The sequence below is a fragment of the Abrus precatorius genome, unplaced genomic scaffold (genome assembly GCF_003935025.1).
Source record: "Abrus precatorius isolate BTA unplaced genomic scaffold, Abrus_2018 Scaffold10, whole genome shotgun sequence".
Classification (NCBI taxonomy): Eukaryota; Viridiplantae; Streptophyta; class Magnoliopsida; order Fabales; family Fabaceae; genus Abrus; species Abrus precatorius.
Window position 1 is genome coordinate 4617097 of NW_020874292.1, and position 17104 is coordinate 4634200.

The 17104-nt window shown below is 33.0% G+C and overlaps 1 protein-coding gene across 1 annotated transcript; it reads right to left on the reverse strand.

Annotated features, from left to right (window-relative positions):
• Positions 1 to 7143: 7143 nt before the first annotated feature.
• On the reverse strand, positions 7144 to 10941 carry LOC113873222 (protein DYAD-like). Its single transcript, XM_027511265.1, has 8 exons — positions 10617 to 10941; positions 9252 to 9617; positions 8781 to 9164; positions 8640 to 8697; positions 8472 to 8555; positions 8036 to 8331; positions 7788 to 7902; positions 7144 to 7687 (listed from the first exon to the last, which is right to left on the reverse strand). Exons 2-8 carry the CDS (start codon positions 9527 to 9529, stop codon positions 7592 to 7594), a joined length of 1311 nt encoding a protein of 436 aa, XP_027367066.1. The 5' UTR covers positions 9530 to 9617; positions 10617 to 10941; the 3' UTR covers positions 7144 to 7591.
• Positions 10942 to 17104: the final 6163 nt, after the last annotated feature.

Sequence of the window (17104 nt, forward strand, 5' to 3'; positions counted from 1 at the left end):
ACAGCTACAAACCGTGTCACCGAATTAAACGATCTTGAATTGGATTTCACACAATAAAAACGAAATTATTAGGGCACAAATAGGAATTGAAATAAGAAGAAAGTTAATAAAAAGTGAAAATAGAATAGAGATGGAAAATGGCGTCACAATCGCAAGATTGATAAGCCAAGGAACGATCGCCACAAAAGTCTTGGCCTTTTAATAAGATCAAAGAAAATTGGCTCACTTAAGAACCTTGAGTCACACGCTCTCACAAGAGTATTCAATTTCAAATTGTATTCAAAACTAATTAAAAGTGTGTTTACAAGAACTTATATATACCCAATGCTTATAAACCAATACTAACACAAACCCTAATGGGCCTCTTGTACTAACAAGTCTAAATTCAAATAAACTAAATAAAATAAAAAGATTTTATCCTAAATAAAAACTCAAAATAAGTAATGACTAATATTAAAATAAATAAATTAAATATAATAATTAAATCTTAATGAAACTCGTCCAAATTCTCTAAGCATGTGTAATTGACCATATTGGACTTTTCCAACTCCAAATTAAGTTCTCTTTCAATTAGAACAGCAACAATCTTTTCTAAGTCTCCATTTATTCTCTTTGCCCTTGTCCTTGTCATTGGTCCTTGAAGTCCTTCTAATGTCTTTAAGTCTTTGTCTTCAATAGGCTTCCTTGATTTTCATCAGACATTATTGATGGAAAGTGATGGAAAGGGATGAACAATACCAAGGCCCCGAGACTGTATTTGAGACCCGTCAGCCATAGTAACAGAAGGTAAATAAGTAGAGGTAGATAGAGAAGAAAAAATAGACTTATTACCAGTAATGTGGTCAGTGGCGCCAGAGTCGAAGACCCATGACCAAGAGAGGCAAAGTGAGAGATACCAGCAAAAGAATTACTCGTGTGTGCAATAGAAACAGTGGAAGTAGAGGTCTGACGATCCTCATACCACTTGAGGAAATCAGAAAGGATAGCAGAAGGCGCATGAGAAACGATGGCAAAGTGGTAGTTTCAGGTAGAGGTAGTGAAGCAATCTGGACAGCATTCACGGACCATGGAGAGCAAAGCACTGGTCTATAGTGTGACCAAGTTTGTGACAATGGTCACACTTGGGACGACCTTTACTGGGTTTGCGGGGGCGACTACAGTCACTATTCTGAGAGACCAAAGCAGCGGGATTAACAGGGATAGGAGCCACATCCAGGTCAGAAGGAGACTTGGGCAGCACGCGAAGTAAGGTAGACCAAGCAGAATTCATAGTAGGAACAGTAGGAGAGCCCAAAATCTGATCCCGAACTATAGAGTAATCAATAGGTAGCCCATACAAGGCTAGCAACATAAAGAAGGTCTTTCGTTGGTCCATTTCCTTTACAAGGGTATCGGCGGGACGCAAGAGTTCATTAAAGTCATGAAGAACACCACTAACCTTGCCCAAATATTCATACATTGTTCCATCAAGACAGCGAGGAGCAATGACACTCATGAGATCTTGACAAACCCCATAAAGACGCTGAGTGTTATTGGTATAAAGTTCCTTAGCCTGTACCCAAACAGTCTCACAAGTCTTATGAGAACAAAAAATTTGCCGCGGAGAAGGATGAATGGTGGACTTGATGATGCTATAAAGCTGGGCATCGATCTTACTCCACTTTTCACGGTCAGCAATATCCACAGAGTCTTCCTTGGTTGTAAGGTGGTCCACGTAGCCTTGGCCCTTAAGCCAAAGTTTGATGTCAGAGGCCCAAGAATCATAGTTGCGGCCGTCAAGCTTCTCCGTATAGAGTGGGGCAGTGATATAATTAGTAAAAATGGATGCATTAGCTTTGGGAGTAACAAAACTCGCCATGGGTTGCAATGAGGAGAGAGAAAACACCTGCAACGGAAAAAAAGAAACAACGTGGTAGAGGCTCGGAACAAAAAAAATCGAGGGCAGATTCGGAACCAATAGAGCGAGACGAGTTAAGGATATAATCGTCGTCTAGAAAAGTCATCGGAACAGTAACGCCAGAACAGTACGCCGGCAGTGAACAATAACATCAAAACAGTACGCCGGCGGTGAACAGTGACGTCGGAATAGAGACCAGAAATCGGAAGGAAAAGACAATTTTTGAAAAAAAAAATTCAACCGGTAAGCAATAGGCCCACTGAAAATGCACGAATTAGGATTACTCTTTCGCCATAATGAACAATGAATATAGACATTATGATTACTTAATTACCATAATTACAAGAATATTATTTTCTTAAATACAGTAAATCATCTCCCTAATTACAGTATTACTATATTTACATATTTGCATATTTGTAACAGAAACAAACCTAGAAATACAGGCATTCTGCTCCAGCCAAATATAGGCTGTCATATAATTATGTCCTCTTTCTTTTCACTAAAATGTTTATAGAACCATAAAAAGTAGTGCAAAACACACTCAATGGCCCCCTAGGATCCTAAAAATGTTCCATATAAAAGTAGTTGCTTCCTATTTCTGAACTAGATTTACATAAAATAAATTGTGAGAAAGAGCAATACAATCCCTATGAAGCAATCTATCATTTTCTATTAATTCTATTGAGTACTGTTGTCCAAACAAAAGATTTGATAATCTTGGAAGGAGTTGTAGAATCCCATATGGTTTTGTCCAGTGGGAACAATTGATGGTTAGGAGAGTGAGCAAGAGTTGAAAGGATTTACAAACACCAGATTCCAAACTCTTGTTTGGATATGGTTCCTTGTAAGCTTAAAATTGAAATAACCTACTGATTATATTTTTGCCTTGGTCATTTGATGGCCAAATCCTTACTAGTTTGAGGTTTTCTAAAATTGGTCACATTTTATTTCTAAAAACACATACTTACACCTGTTCTAACAGAATTACTTTAGGATTGAAATAGCTGCCATAACTAAGAGCAACATAGGCATTGCTGTTATGTTTAGTGAAATATTCTTCCCACAAAACCCTGAGTTTTATATATACATTGAGATAAAACCCTGAGTTTTAAGGAGTTTGAAAGGGAATATATTTTAGTTTCAAAACTAAAATATATTCCCTTAAAAAAATAATAGTATAATACAAAAATTGGACATAAAAAATAAGTGGTCTATTAAGTTCTTGCAAAAATAGATTAACATAGTATGTTACAAATACTAAAAATAGCAATAAAAACAATGATTTGTTGTTATAAAAATAGTAAAAAAATGGCATGTTCAAAAATAAGAAAAACAAATATTTGAGTTGTCGGGCCAGTCCGTAGAAGCCCGTAGCCCGCATAGGGTAAGGCTTGAACAATAAAAATATAAGTCCATTTTTCCCTTGGGCTAATTAAGCCCGACCAGTTTGACCCTGCTACCCGTATCGGACCCGGTCGGGCTGCCCGTTTTGACAGCTGAACCTTAAATATCTCTTCCCAAATTCCTAATCAAATTTAGCACTTGCATTATTTGACTTTCTCATTAGCTTCATACTTTTGCTTAAGAAAATTATAAATGGCCTTGTTAACTTCGAGAGTCCTAGAAACAGTAGAAAATAGCAAAGATTTTGCTTTAATTTTTATTCTTTTCTTTCCTTATAAAACTTGATTTAATTAAACTATGGATTTTTTTGGTAACAAACCAACCTCATAAGCTCCCTCAATAGTCTCTCAAAGATCATTTGCATCAAGAAAAGCTTTTATTCTAATTGTCCATGAGTAATAATTCTCATCCTAAAAAATAGATAATATTATGGTTGGTTATCAAATTCTATTTTTAATTCTAAATGTAAGTATATAGGTGTTTTGTGGAACTCAGCCTTACCAGATCCCTTAAGAACAAATGATGTTATGATTACCAATTATTAGAACCAAGAAATTTAAGAACCTGTAAAAAATAAAGTTGAAATTCACATTTTTTTTATGCTAACAACTTTTAAATAAAATAAATTATGACTAGAAATTGATTTTAATAAATTACAAATAAAGCTATCTATAAATTTGTAAGAGGTCATTTAACACTAATAATAGATACTAATTTAGATATTAGACAAAGATAAATAACAAATCCTCACTAGCATACATAAGAAATGTTAGCAACACTCTCTTTTTAATATTTTTAATTATTAATTTAAATTTATTAAAAACTATAAAAATCATAAGTCTTACTTTTTTTGTTATCTTCATTTAATATTTTTCACTTATATTTTTGTAATTTTTAATAATTTTTCTTTCCAATAACAAGGAGTATATTAAAGAGTGAATTACAAATATTTTCTAACATATAATAAATCCATAAGCTACTAACAGCGTGTTTGGTTTTACTAAATCTACTCAAACATAGATATATTTTAACGTTAAAAATTATAACTTTCAGGTTTAATATAATTTAACATGATTTTGTTTAGACTTTAAACATGTACTAAGACTAGCTTAGAGTTTAACTCGCATTTGATGGAAATGATGTACGTTGTAGGAGAGCTCCAAACACATCAGTCAATAATTGTACTTATGTCTCTGAAATACGTACGTTCGAGAAAAAAAAAGCGTAACCAAACATCCATTGAAGGTGTATGCAATAAATGGAATTCATTTTCATTCCATCGAATATTTAAGGGTGAGCACCGGTCGATTTTGGTTGAATTCAGATAGAAAAACTCATAATTGAAGTAAATTAATCTCCGACCGAGACCTATCAGATTAGGCGGGTCTTAGTTATGATAACCAGTAAATTCGACAGGTTTTAACTAAAACACAGTCTGTGTCACTTCTAGTGTTTTGCAAAGTTTGACTTTGAATGACATCATTGTTGGTGGTATTAGTGTTTTTCTCTCCTTTTTCAGACTCATGCCACCATAACTCATTAGGTAAGAAAGCAAAGGAGTTCAGGTTTGGACAGGAGTAAAAAGCCACAACTAATGAACCTAGTCTGAGAGGAGCAAGAAAACAAAAGATAGATCCAGTTCGAACAAGGAGAAGCTAAGAAAATGAGGGTTGAAGCTTGGAAAAGCATGGAAGTAGTGAAAAAATAGCATAAAAGGTGGAAAGGACTGGTCAAAATCTTTGGCTGTGATGTCATAGATAAACGAAATTGACGAGAAACAATTCGGAAACAGGTTGAATTGGTGAATTCGGGTTGATCGGAACATTAAGCTATTTTGCAAGTACTGTACCAAGTTGGAAGTGAGGTGCTTAAGGTTGGACCCGTAGTACGAAACCATGAAGATTGAAAAAGAAGGTTGACACGGTGAACAGTCATTATTATCCGTTTCTGCATACGAGAGGAATGTCATACTTCAGTAAATGAAATTAATTTTATCATGGATTATCCTCGTGTGTGGTTCACTCTTCTTAGTAGGCCTACACATTTTTCAGTTCAGATCGGTTACTGAAAAAATTAATATGATGCCGCACCAGAATTTATATATCCATTTTAAATTGAAAATTTTAAAATATTTATTCAATACCTAGTGTAACTCACTTGCTACAACTTTTTTTCTTTTCGATCACCGCACTTTCGGTCAGATTATTAGGTGATGATCACCACAATCATAGAACTGTCGCAATTAAATTTTCTAACTGATGAAAAAAGTCATTAACTTTAAGTGAATGTGGACCATCAACTTTAAAATTGATGGACAAGATTTAACCGTCAACAAGCAAGAAAGAAAAAAACTCAACACACATTGCTGATGAAATCTTGCCCGTTAATTTTGAAATCAATGGCCGAAATTTACCCAAAATCAATAACTTTTCCTGCCACAAAGTTGGAAAATCTAAACGCAATTGCAGGCCAACTAGGGAAAGAAAACAACGTGATGGTAAGAAGTTTCTAGCGGCAAGCATGATTTGGGAAAATCTACGGTGCCGTGTTGTTTTCATCCTTGTCGTTTTCCTTTCTCTTTTTCCTTTTTATTTTAATGATTTGTACAAATCTTTTCTGATTTTTTAAAATAAAAAATATTTTTAGTATTTTTTTATACTTATTTTATTTAGAAAAAGGAACGAAATAAAACCAAGATAACAGTTTTTTCTGACATATACCCGACGACACACGTTAAAAAATCGAAAAACGAAACGGAAACATTATTTTGAAATCAAACGGTTCGGTGAAGCCCTTTTTTCTTGCGATTTTGCTGTGAAACTCGGCTTCTTTTGTCGTTTGGCTCCGTAGATGGTGCCGTCTTCAAGGACATAATGAGTCTGGAAATTGCGGTTTAAGTTCAGCGTTGAATTGGGTGACAGAATCTGGTTTTAGCGGGTAGTGGTTGAGCTCGTGAAACGGATGGCAGAAAATGGCTATGGCAAGTTGTGGGGCAGACACAGGCATTGGCTGATTTGCAGTCCAATAATCTATGGCATTGCCATTGGTGAGCCTCTACAACCAATTACAAGTCTTCCAATCCCTCTTTGCTGCAGTCCCAATGCGAAGTTGCGATTTGCGAACACTATTCCCAATTAAGTCTTTCAAGCGAACCCAACAAGAGGGAAATGAATCTTGAGAAACGATGAGCGGTTTGAAGGGCTAGTCATTGCTCATCACCAAGAGAACATCCATGACACTGTTTCAGATTAGATAGTTGGTGACTAAAAGCCGTATTGAACATAGCTGGCGATTCACATGAACTTTTTATTTGACACGCAACCCATACTCAAGAATCAGCTAGCACTTCCTTTTCCTTTTCATTACCCGTTTCGGACTAAATCTGCATTAAGATTGTGACTCATGAGGCAGTGTACTGATAGAGAAGTTAACAGGTTGCAAATTGATCATTTCTGCCGCTGATCAATTTTAAAATGAAAACTACGGTTTAAATCATTACTTGGAGCATGCCACTGATGCTCCTTAAGTTACATAGAGCATAGAAGAAACCAGGTAGTAGGAACACCCATTCATCGTAGTCAATCACAAATGCCACCTCACTTGGCAAAACTTCTGACAAGCTAATAAAAATTACTATATAGATAAACGTTAAACTGGTTCAAGCACTGTAACTCACTGGAACCCAACCCTCCCCCCAAATAAAAAAGGCCTACGGATTATTTATGGTTATGTTGTTTTGAAGCAAATCAAAAGATGTTCACTAAAGAGTTTACATCCCCAGGTGAGAGCAAAGGCATAAAAACGAGAGTATATTTTGAAATTCACAACGATAAGATATGCTAAAACGATATCGTAGAGATTCTATATATAAATATGGCAATTTGTTCCCAAATAGGTTAAGTACAAAAGTTCTAACAAGAAAGCTCTAGCTAATACGTTAAATACGGGTAAAGCCTACCTAAAGACATCTATACTGAAGGAACTCATCTTAACCAACAAGTCGAGAAAACAACCATTGTCAGTCCCACTGAAGACCTACCTTCACCTTAATTCATAACCAAGTATACTGTTAAAAGGCCAGTCAAACATATCAACAATTTGCAGCTCATCAAGCAGGTGAGACCCAGAACCTCTTCTATGAACTTAATGGTTGGCAAAGATTTTCAGGATCAGATTGTTAATGCTGTACAATATCTAAACTCTACCAGTTTTAACAGTAACAAAGAAAAATATGATCGAAGGGGTGGTTATAATCCTATCCTAGGCTTTGATACTTCAAAGTGATGTCTACTTCATTGCCAGCATACCATATACAGTATTTGATAGCTCCAACAGCTGCTGCTCCATTTTTTCTTTCCATTTGAATAAATCCATGAACATTTCCTGTGAGAAAAAATTTTAAAAATATTGAATACATTGTCAAACAAATTTAAAAATATTCAAAATTTTACAAGTAGGTATTTATGTACAGTATCAACATCACCTGAAACATAATCAATGAATTGTCAATGTCTGACTTTGAATTAACAGTTGTAGAAGAATCAGGGGTCACATTCGGTTGATCTTCTTGTCTAGCAGGCACCAACTCCAGCACATCGCTATTATTTTGAAGGAAGAAATGAGGAATATTAGAAGAAAAATAACATTCTTTTCCTTCTTGGTTCTTTTTTTCCCTTGAAAGGTGCACAGGGTATGGGAGTGGGGTAATGAAATTGACTTTGCATATCTTACCTCTTCTTGTTTGTCAGTTCTTCATTGGGTAGCTGAGCTGGTATGGTTGTGTTGGGATCTTCAAGTACAACCTCTTCTGGAACATTAAGTAGTTCTGAATTCCCAATCCAAGTTGCAAATGCATCCTCCTGAATATTCTCTAGGTTGGTGCCTTCTATCCAATCTTTCCATCTTTCTGAACCAGGACTAAAAGTGGTGCATTCCCTTGATGCTTGGAGATCATTCAGTTTATTGGTTATTTCCACAAGCTGTTGCTCAATTTTAGTCTTCCAAGTCACCAGTTCACCATACTTTCCCTGTCAACATATAAAACTACAGTGAGAACCAGAGATGGTATAAATGAACAAATCAACCAACTAAAAAATATTCAGTGTAACATGAATCACATTAAATCTTAAAAGGATGAACAAGTGACAGCAATATACTGCTTAGATACCTGCACACCCTGCAAAGAAGCAATGATTTCAGTCAGGCGACGGTCAGTCATAGCTTTCCACTTCACAAATTCCTTGTGAGTATCCTGCCATAGCAACTCAACACAAAACATCATGAAGTGCTATATGATACAGCAAATCATCGAATTATTAAATTATTCAACATTCACCTCCATCATACTGATCTCATTTTTCTCTGGCTTCTTGGCAATGAGCTCCTGCATATCTCTGTTATGCAAATAAAATCATTTAAGAAAATATAATAGCAACCATACAAAATTATTTTGGAATTCAGTCTCGAAGTTCAATACTTCTTCATTTGGGCCAATTCTACTTTAAGCTGTTTCAATTCACCAGAAGAATCAGTGTTCTGGGAGGGGGCACTGCCTGCCCTATATGTAGATGGCGGTATCCAGTAAGGGTCCTGTACCCCTGCCTCCTGGCGGACCTTGTCCAAGTCAGCACTTTCCAACCAATACTCCATGATTCCATTGGTGTTGAACCATCTTCGGAACCTCTCACTCCCTCCAGGTGCAACTTTGCCATCAATGTGCTTCAGTAAGTGGTCTAAAAGTCCAGTATCACCAATGTGTTTACGGGCAGCCAATCTTAGCGCAGGTCGGGTTATTGGGTTTTCAAATGTGGCACCTTCAGCCTTTAAAACCTCCCACATGTTTTGCTCAGCCAACTTATACCTACATCACACGATTACATCATATATATTATATATATGGTAATAATAAGGAAGATAATTCAGAAAGAATATCACATATTTTCTTTACCTCTCGGCTGACCATCTGTCCCTACTTTCATGCTTTTTTGACTTAAGCTTGCTATTGCTTTGTCTTCCACATGATTCCTCTTTCACCTCTTTAAGCTGACTAAGGCTAAGTCGCTTCCGTTTCTTAATTTCATGCACAAAGACAGGTTCAGTTTTAATGATTTTTTCTTCTTCATCGTTTGATTCCTCTTCCTTAGAAATATCAGAAGGAGGCTGACTTCCATCTTCCTCATGATGACCGATGAACATGACTCCATGATGAACACCCCACTGATCCATCAGTGCAGCTCTGTTTACCTCAACTGATCTGTTGGTTCTCACAAGTTCCGTACACTCTAGAAGCACATATGAATCTTGATACAGTAACCTGCATCAGTAATGCGTGAAAAATTGAAAGAGAACCCAAAAGTTTGGTGAATAACGCCTACCTATTGAACTTCCTACATATCATGGTAACGCTTTACGTCATCAGAGATCTTCCAAACACAATTAAGAAACTGAACTTAACCTGCTATTGGTGGAAGTACCCAACCCAATATGGACTGTACTGCTATCCAACCATTCATTTCCGTAAAACTGGCACGTTACATTTAATTTGAGATTTTGTTTCTATCTGTTATTATAGTAAATTAACTACACAGACATTCCATATTCCAAAACCATAACAACTTCAAAAATTTATTTAAGACCAGGCCACGAAAACTTGCCACAATTTTGGCTCAACAACTTTCTTGGGAAAGAATCACTAAATATCCAACGTGAACAGAACCCACAATTATCCTTGAACTACCAATACCATATCATGTTCGCAACTAAAGTTCATTATGTTGAAGACAATGGGAAACTTAAGCACACCAAATAGCGCATACATTAACGAACACCACCAAATCAAAAGAAAATCCCACCTCAGAACACTCAATCCCTCGGCACACACGAGTAAACAAAAAACTTATCTAACTGTTACATTACATACCCCAAGAGGCAAAAATTGGTAAACAAACCCTACAATCAAGATCTCTCATTACATCACCGTCTTCCAGTAACCCTAACAATCAAATCAAACAATATAAGTGTCAGCGAAACCCCACCCGGACAACTAATTTCTAAAGGTAAACCGAAAACGTTTAATCTTCCCAAAACACATTGGCGTCAGAAGCAAATCTGAGAACGCAAAACACCAACGAAAATTGAAAAAACTCATTCGATTCGCATACAATGCGATGAGATTAGGGCAACGGAGCACCAGAATCCCCAATTTAAATATCAATTAGGAAGCACTACAACCAAAAACCTAACAATCTTACATGCGAAACGCGAATTAAGAAGAAGAAAGAAAAGAAGAACGGAATCGGAAAGAGAACCCTACCAATGAGTGAAGCGCGAAAAAGAGGAATGAGAGAGAATGGCCGACAGCACTGTGCGACCAAACGAAACCCCAAAGCCGTGACTGCTGCTCCAAATAACGTTAGGAGAAAAACGAATCCCTTTTCTTTTGTTTTTATTTTTAATATTTTTTACTTTCTCTATCTTATAAACTCCGGAGCTAAACCCTAACCGTCAAAACCCCACAAAACCCTGAAATCATTAATCACTAAGAATAAAATAATTGTTTTTAATCAGAATCTTGGGTCCCACACTTTTGGCCTCTTTCTCTTGGCCATGGGCAACACCATGGGTTCCCCATCTAATTTTCAGTTCATCCGTAGTAAATACTCTTGAAGCAATCCAGGTACTCTAATCCATGATACACCAATGATCGACTTGTTTGTGTAAGCCATTTTTTAAAATGTCATTAAGTTAATCAAAATACTAGTGAATGATTTGTTGCCTTTTTAAAGTCAGCCGTGTAATAAGTAACAAATATTGTTTAATTTGGTTGATACTATTTTTTTTTATTATTCACACTTTTATTTTTATTGCGAATTTTAAATTTAATTTTTAAAAATATTTAAAATTGATTTGTGTACCAACTAGAGGAATAAAAATCCATGATAATTTAGTTAGAATGGATTAAATAAAGGTATTTATTATGTTATTGTATATTTTTTGTATTAATTTAGTTAGAATGGATTAAATCATTAATTTCACTGATTATTATTTTAAAATCAACAGTTATGATTATTTTATGTAAAAGAAGACATAAAATGTCTTCTTAATTTATAAAATACTGTAAAAATTATTTTAAATTAAATATTTATAAAAGTTTTTTGAACTAAATATCATACATTATCACTAATAGAATAATGATTTAAAAAAAATAACTTGAAACCATAAGAACACGGGACTTTGAGATACTTCATTAAATTAAGGATAGGTCACACTTCTTTTTTTGAGATTGGATTAGTATAGTAGTAAAACATTTTGAGTTAAGGCGCAGTAAGAGTACATGCCTAAATATCAACTTCCTCTGAAAGATGTTAAAAAAATTTATTGTTTTGATTTGCAACAACTGATTATAAGTACACTAAATACCATTAATCAAACACTTGTGAATTTTATTTTATTTTTAAATATAGTTTGAGCATTATAAAGGATATTTTTCTCTCTAAATTTAACCTTTTTCTATTTTTTAAACTTGAATATTTTTTTCTTGCTTTAGGATATTTTGTTAATCAAGGTAAAGACAAACTTAAAGGCTACATAATGAATGAAAAAATCTTATTGCAAAGATCTTTGAATTCCTTTAAGCCTCTTTTTAATATTCAAAAAAAGAAACCTTTTATCATCTTTATCAAATAACTTGAATAGGATTATTAGAATGAAAGATTAAGAATCTCTAACCAGGATAGGATAAAGTTTATAAAGGCAAATCACTTCAAAATGAAAATTTTATTCTAAATTGTAGTCTAAATTTCTCCACACCACTAAGAGAATTATTGGGTTATGATCAAAGTAAACCATAGTCAAATTTTTTACAATAACTTCTAAGAAAGCATTTACCAAGGTTTTACAAATGTAATGATTCAATCTTTTAACCATCATTTGAAAGCTTTTAGCCTCTCTAAACCCAAGTGTAATTACTACTCGCAATACGAACATTTAACATATAAAAAGTCTAAAATCAAAGCAATTTTTTGAGCTCTTATAGAATAAAAATTACAATCAATTTGATCAGTCCTAAAATTTATCTCATTAAAATTATCTAAAATGACTAAACCTTCATTTTGGTGTTTAAGAGAGTTTGTATCTTATATTTTAGTTCTTAAAAAATTAAAAATATCATATTAATCCCTAATTTTCATTTTCGTTGGACATTTAATAGAATGCTGACATGTCACATTAAGTGACATGTGTCATTGCTTATGTGGTAAAATGACGCTGACATGTCACATTACATGACATATGTCATTTATTACGTGGCTAAAAGACGTCGTATGTAGTATAGTATATATTTTTGTTTTATTTTAGTCCTTAAAATTATAGCTCGTCAAACATTTTAATCCCTAAGTTTGTCACCGACAAGCATTTTAATCCTTGAGAGAAAGAAAGTAGAGAAAGATGGTAGAGGTTCTGTTGAAAGAGGATCTAGTGGATGTGATGATAAAGAAGGTTCATGTGGAGCTGTATTTGCGAGCTGGTTGGTGGCTTTGCAAGAAGGGGAATGGAAGGAAAAAGGGATTGGAGTTCTTGCACTCGTCAAATGATAAAAAAGTCATGTTGAAACCTTTGTCGTTGTCTTAACTCTTTGTAAACTGCAGCATCATCAAGACCAATTGAACCTATCATCTTCAAGTTACACCATGTAATATATTGCGCTCACACTAATAATAGCTTTATCACTTACAACTCAAGATTTTGTGCTACTGTGAAGCCTAAATACTGGATATGAATACATGCATATATACAAAGGAAAACTACGAAAAAGAAGAGTGTGTAATCACATTCCCACAAGAAGAAGCTAAAGATGATGTAAAGGAAAGATACAAAGATGAAAGTAAAACAAACCCAGAAAGCAACGAGTTATAATCTTAAGGACTGAAATGTTTGTCATTGACAATCTTAAACACTAAAATGCCTGACAAGTTATAATCTCACGAATTAAAATGAAACAAAAACATATATTATACTACATACAATGTTATTTTTGTCATGTAATCAATGACAAGTGTCACGTAATGTGACATATCAGCATCATTTTGTCACATAAGCGATATCACGTGTCACTTAACATGACATGTCAACATTTTGTTACTGTCTATTAACAGCATCTGGATTTAAGGACTTAAATACCCAACAAAGATGAAAGTCAGAGACTAATGTGACATTTTTAATTTTTCAGGAACTAAAATGCAAGACACAAACTCTCTTGAAGACCAAAATGAGAGTTTAGTCCATCCAAAATTAACCAAGGTAACATGATGTGTCTCAAGTTCATAGGTTGCCACAAATTATCTCTTAAGGATAGAATTGGGCTAGCATAAACACTACTAATAACATATGCTTTGCCCCCCATAATTTTGTTGAAATTGTAACTATTTGGTAAAAAGAATCAAGAACTAAGGTAGTGAAGCCAGAGTGTTTTTGAATCAAACACCATATTTCTCTTATGTTGCACATTCTTAACCACCACTACAACATAGTTAAATTTGTCCCAAAATTTTTAAGTAGTTTAAAAATCCATATGTGTTTCATAAAGGATTAAAGGAACACAACAACACGATTAAAACGAAATATTAACTTTTGTGCATATCTTTGTTGATGGGTATTTCTCATCCCCTAATATCCCACGACAAAAAATTAAGATCTTTGAATTCTATCATATGAACAAATGAGAAGGAGAGGTGATCAAGATAAAGAGATTAAGCATTCCTTTATCTCATTATAGGACCGATGTTTAATGATGGTTTATATTTTTGTATGGTACTTTCTTCAACAACCAGTTCATTCAAAGTCTTCATAAGAAAATTTTTAAATGCTTCTTTGAATATAAATTTCAACATAGTCCCGATGGGTCTTTTATGACTTTTTTTTTTAAGCTCATACTTCTTATCTTGCACATTATTCAAAATTGGTGACTTTAATATTGTATGCCAATACTACTCCTCCATTTTTCACGTTGGCTTTTGTGCATAGAATTATGGGCATTGAAATTATTCCAAAAGTAATAAATAAGATAAAATTACATGTTAGGTCCATTAATTATTCCTTTATAGACAACATTAGTTACTTACCTTTTTTTAATATCTTAGCAATTTTTCACTTCCTTATCCTCTTTATGAATTTATTTTATTTTATTTCATTTTTCGTATAACAAATCATAACAATTCTTGTACATTAAATTTATTTTGATTGTCACTTATAACAATTTATTGGAAAAAGTATATTTATGGACGGTTTATTAAATACAATTTGTATAATTGTTATAAATACGAAGATTGACTACGATTTTAAAAAATAAAATTTATAGTATTGTTATAATTGAGAAAGTTTGATTTCTTCCTTTATGCACGAAATAACTACCACTCTTAATTTTATATTAATAGACGGTAGAATTAGTAGTTTAATTAAAAATATATATTATAATCTCTAATTTTGATGATTCAAAAGTATCACAATTGTTAATTTAAAAAAATTATAAAATACCTGTGGATACATAAAATGCACCTTTTTATAATTGAAGTTATGTTTGGGTAAGTGCCAACAGATTTTGATGTTACCTTAGAGGATTTGTTGAAATTATTTGTAAGTTGTAACCCAAATTTTTATTTCTTTCCCAAGTATCGCGTCTTTCCCAAAAACTTAATAACCATTTCACTCTCTCTTTTTGCATTCCAAATGTTGTGGCCACCGGTAACAACGTCAAGGACATCGGTAATTGACGACAATTTTGAAACCGTGGTAATTAATTATGATTTAAAAATTGCGGGTAAGTACCACAATCTACAACTACAAGTAAAACACTTGCGACACATAGATTTACAGTGATAAAACTAATCTTGGGTAATTTTATTAGCGCGGGTTTAAACTTTGTTAAAACCAAAAATAACTGCAGGTAAAACTACTTTTTCTTGTGTTTACTTGATTATCATTAGAAGTTGGATCAAAGTTAACACCATTTTGAAGCCTAGTATTAGCTCCTAATTTGAATTGAATTAGGAACCTTTGTAGAGAAACAATGTATGGAAGCATGGTTATAACAACGATATGAGCAACATACATAATGTAAAGACCTTCATATTCCACCTTATACCAAGTCCTTGGAATCAAATCCATATAAAAGTTTTTCAATCATCGTTTGAGAAACAAACTTAAGTGACCAAATTTAAACCAGTAATGATGAAAAATCATCCATGGTCCTCCTTCCATCACTTTCACCTTATCAGCTTCAAGGTCCAACTTAGTTTATAAAGAATTCATGACCAACATCCATTATGTCAAATTTTGTAGTTCTCTCTCAAGTAGTCTTTAACTTTTCCTTCATAGTAAAGAAACCAATATGCTTTCCTAGCAGCTTCCCCACTAGAAAATCCTTCCAAGGCAAACAAAGTTTGTTAATAACACTTTATTTGTTGCCTTCCCAACCTCAATCTTTGCAAGACTATTTTGGAATGGATCTCTTCTTTCTCTTACTATAAACATCTCTATTCTCCAACACTTCATCTCAAAGCAAGACTTTAATTCTCCCCTCACTACCCCCTTCAACCTAAGGCTTACCATTTAATTAGTCATTCTTTTAGGGTGCAAAGAAAACAAAATTTGTATCTACTTTTATTCCTTCCACTATTGTCAATAAGCTATTTGCATTTAAGTATGCATTTTTATATATAAACATTTATAAGATGCCATACAAATATTGAAAAATTTAAGAACGAAGCCATGAATAAAAATAAACTATAAAATTAACGTTACACACATACTTATTATACGATGAGAACCAAACTACTCTACCTAATAGCTCCTTATAAACATTTAATTTCATGAATTCGATCGTTGAATAAGGTAATATATTTATGTCAGGTGTACATAGAGTTACGTATATAGAGTTTTAGATATATCAATCGTTTGTAAATATATAATTTTATAATTAATATTTATTTATAAGTCAAGAAAAGTATTAATGATAATACGACACTAATTTTTAATATAATCGTAATAATGTTTATAGTAATTAGTCTATTCTTATTTAAATTTAAATATAATATCTGTTACTATTGAAGTAAATGTTAATGTCCGTAAAAATATTGTTAATGAAATAAGTCATTTTTGTTAAAGTTAAAATTTTGTAATAAGACTATTTTTGTTTAATATTGAGTTTTTATACTTTTTTAATGCATCAAAATTCATTTTAATTTTTAATTTAGAATTCAAAATAATTTTAAAATTTAATCAAATATATATATATATATATATATATATGCTACGAATTATTATTATTTAATTAGCGATCAAATGAGCCATCGTTACAAATATATTATTTAGCAATCAAATTTTTAATGATCACATTAACTTTAATTAATAACTGATTTAGCCACCATTATAAATAAATTATTTAGCAATCAAATTTACAATCACCAAATTAGTAGCAAATTTGGTTGCTAAATAAGTTTCTACCACCATAATTTGCGATCAACAAATTATTAATTTGTCAACAATTTTTTCAACCTCTATTAATTATTGACCACATATTTGGTTGCATAATTATTTTGCAACTAAAATTTTAGTGAACACCTTTGTTTAATTGCAAATTTAGTCACTAACTAATTTAACGACCAATTTTTTTTTAGTTAATTAACCTTCATCTAATTGTGATATTTTAGAAACGCCCATTAGATGTTAAAATAAAATTGTCCAATGAACTGTTAATTAATTTTTATTTTATGATTTTTTAAAAACTTAATCGATTTATAAAAAAAA

Coding starts and splice junctions, on each gene's coding strand:
- LOC113873222 (XM_027511265.1), bottom strand. CDS start 9,529: ATGGATCAGTGGGGTGTTCATCATGGAGTCATGTTCATCGGTCATCAT. Junction 8,698..8,780: donor GAATTGGCCCAAATGAAGAA/GTATTGAACTTC, acceptor TTTGCATAACAG/AGATATGCAGGAGCTCATTG. Junction 7,688..7,787: donor ATTCATTGATTATGTTTCAG/GTGATGTTGATA, acceptor TTTTTCTCACAG/GAAATGTTCATGGATTTATT.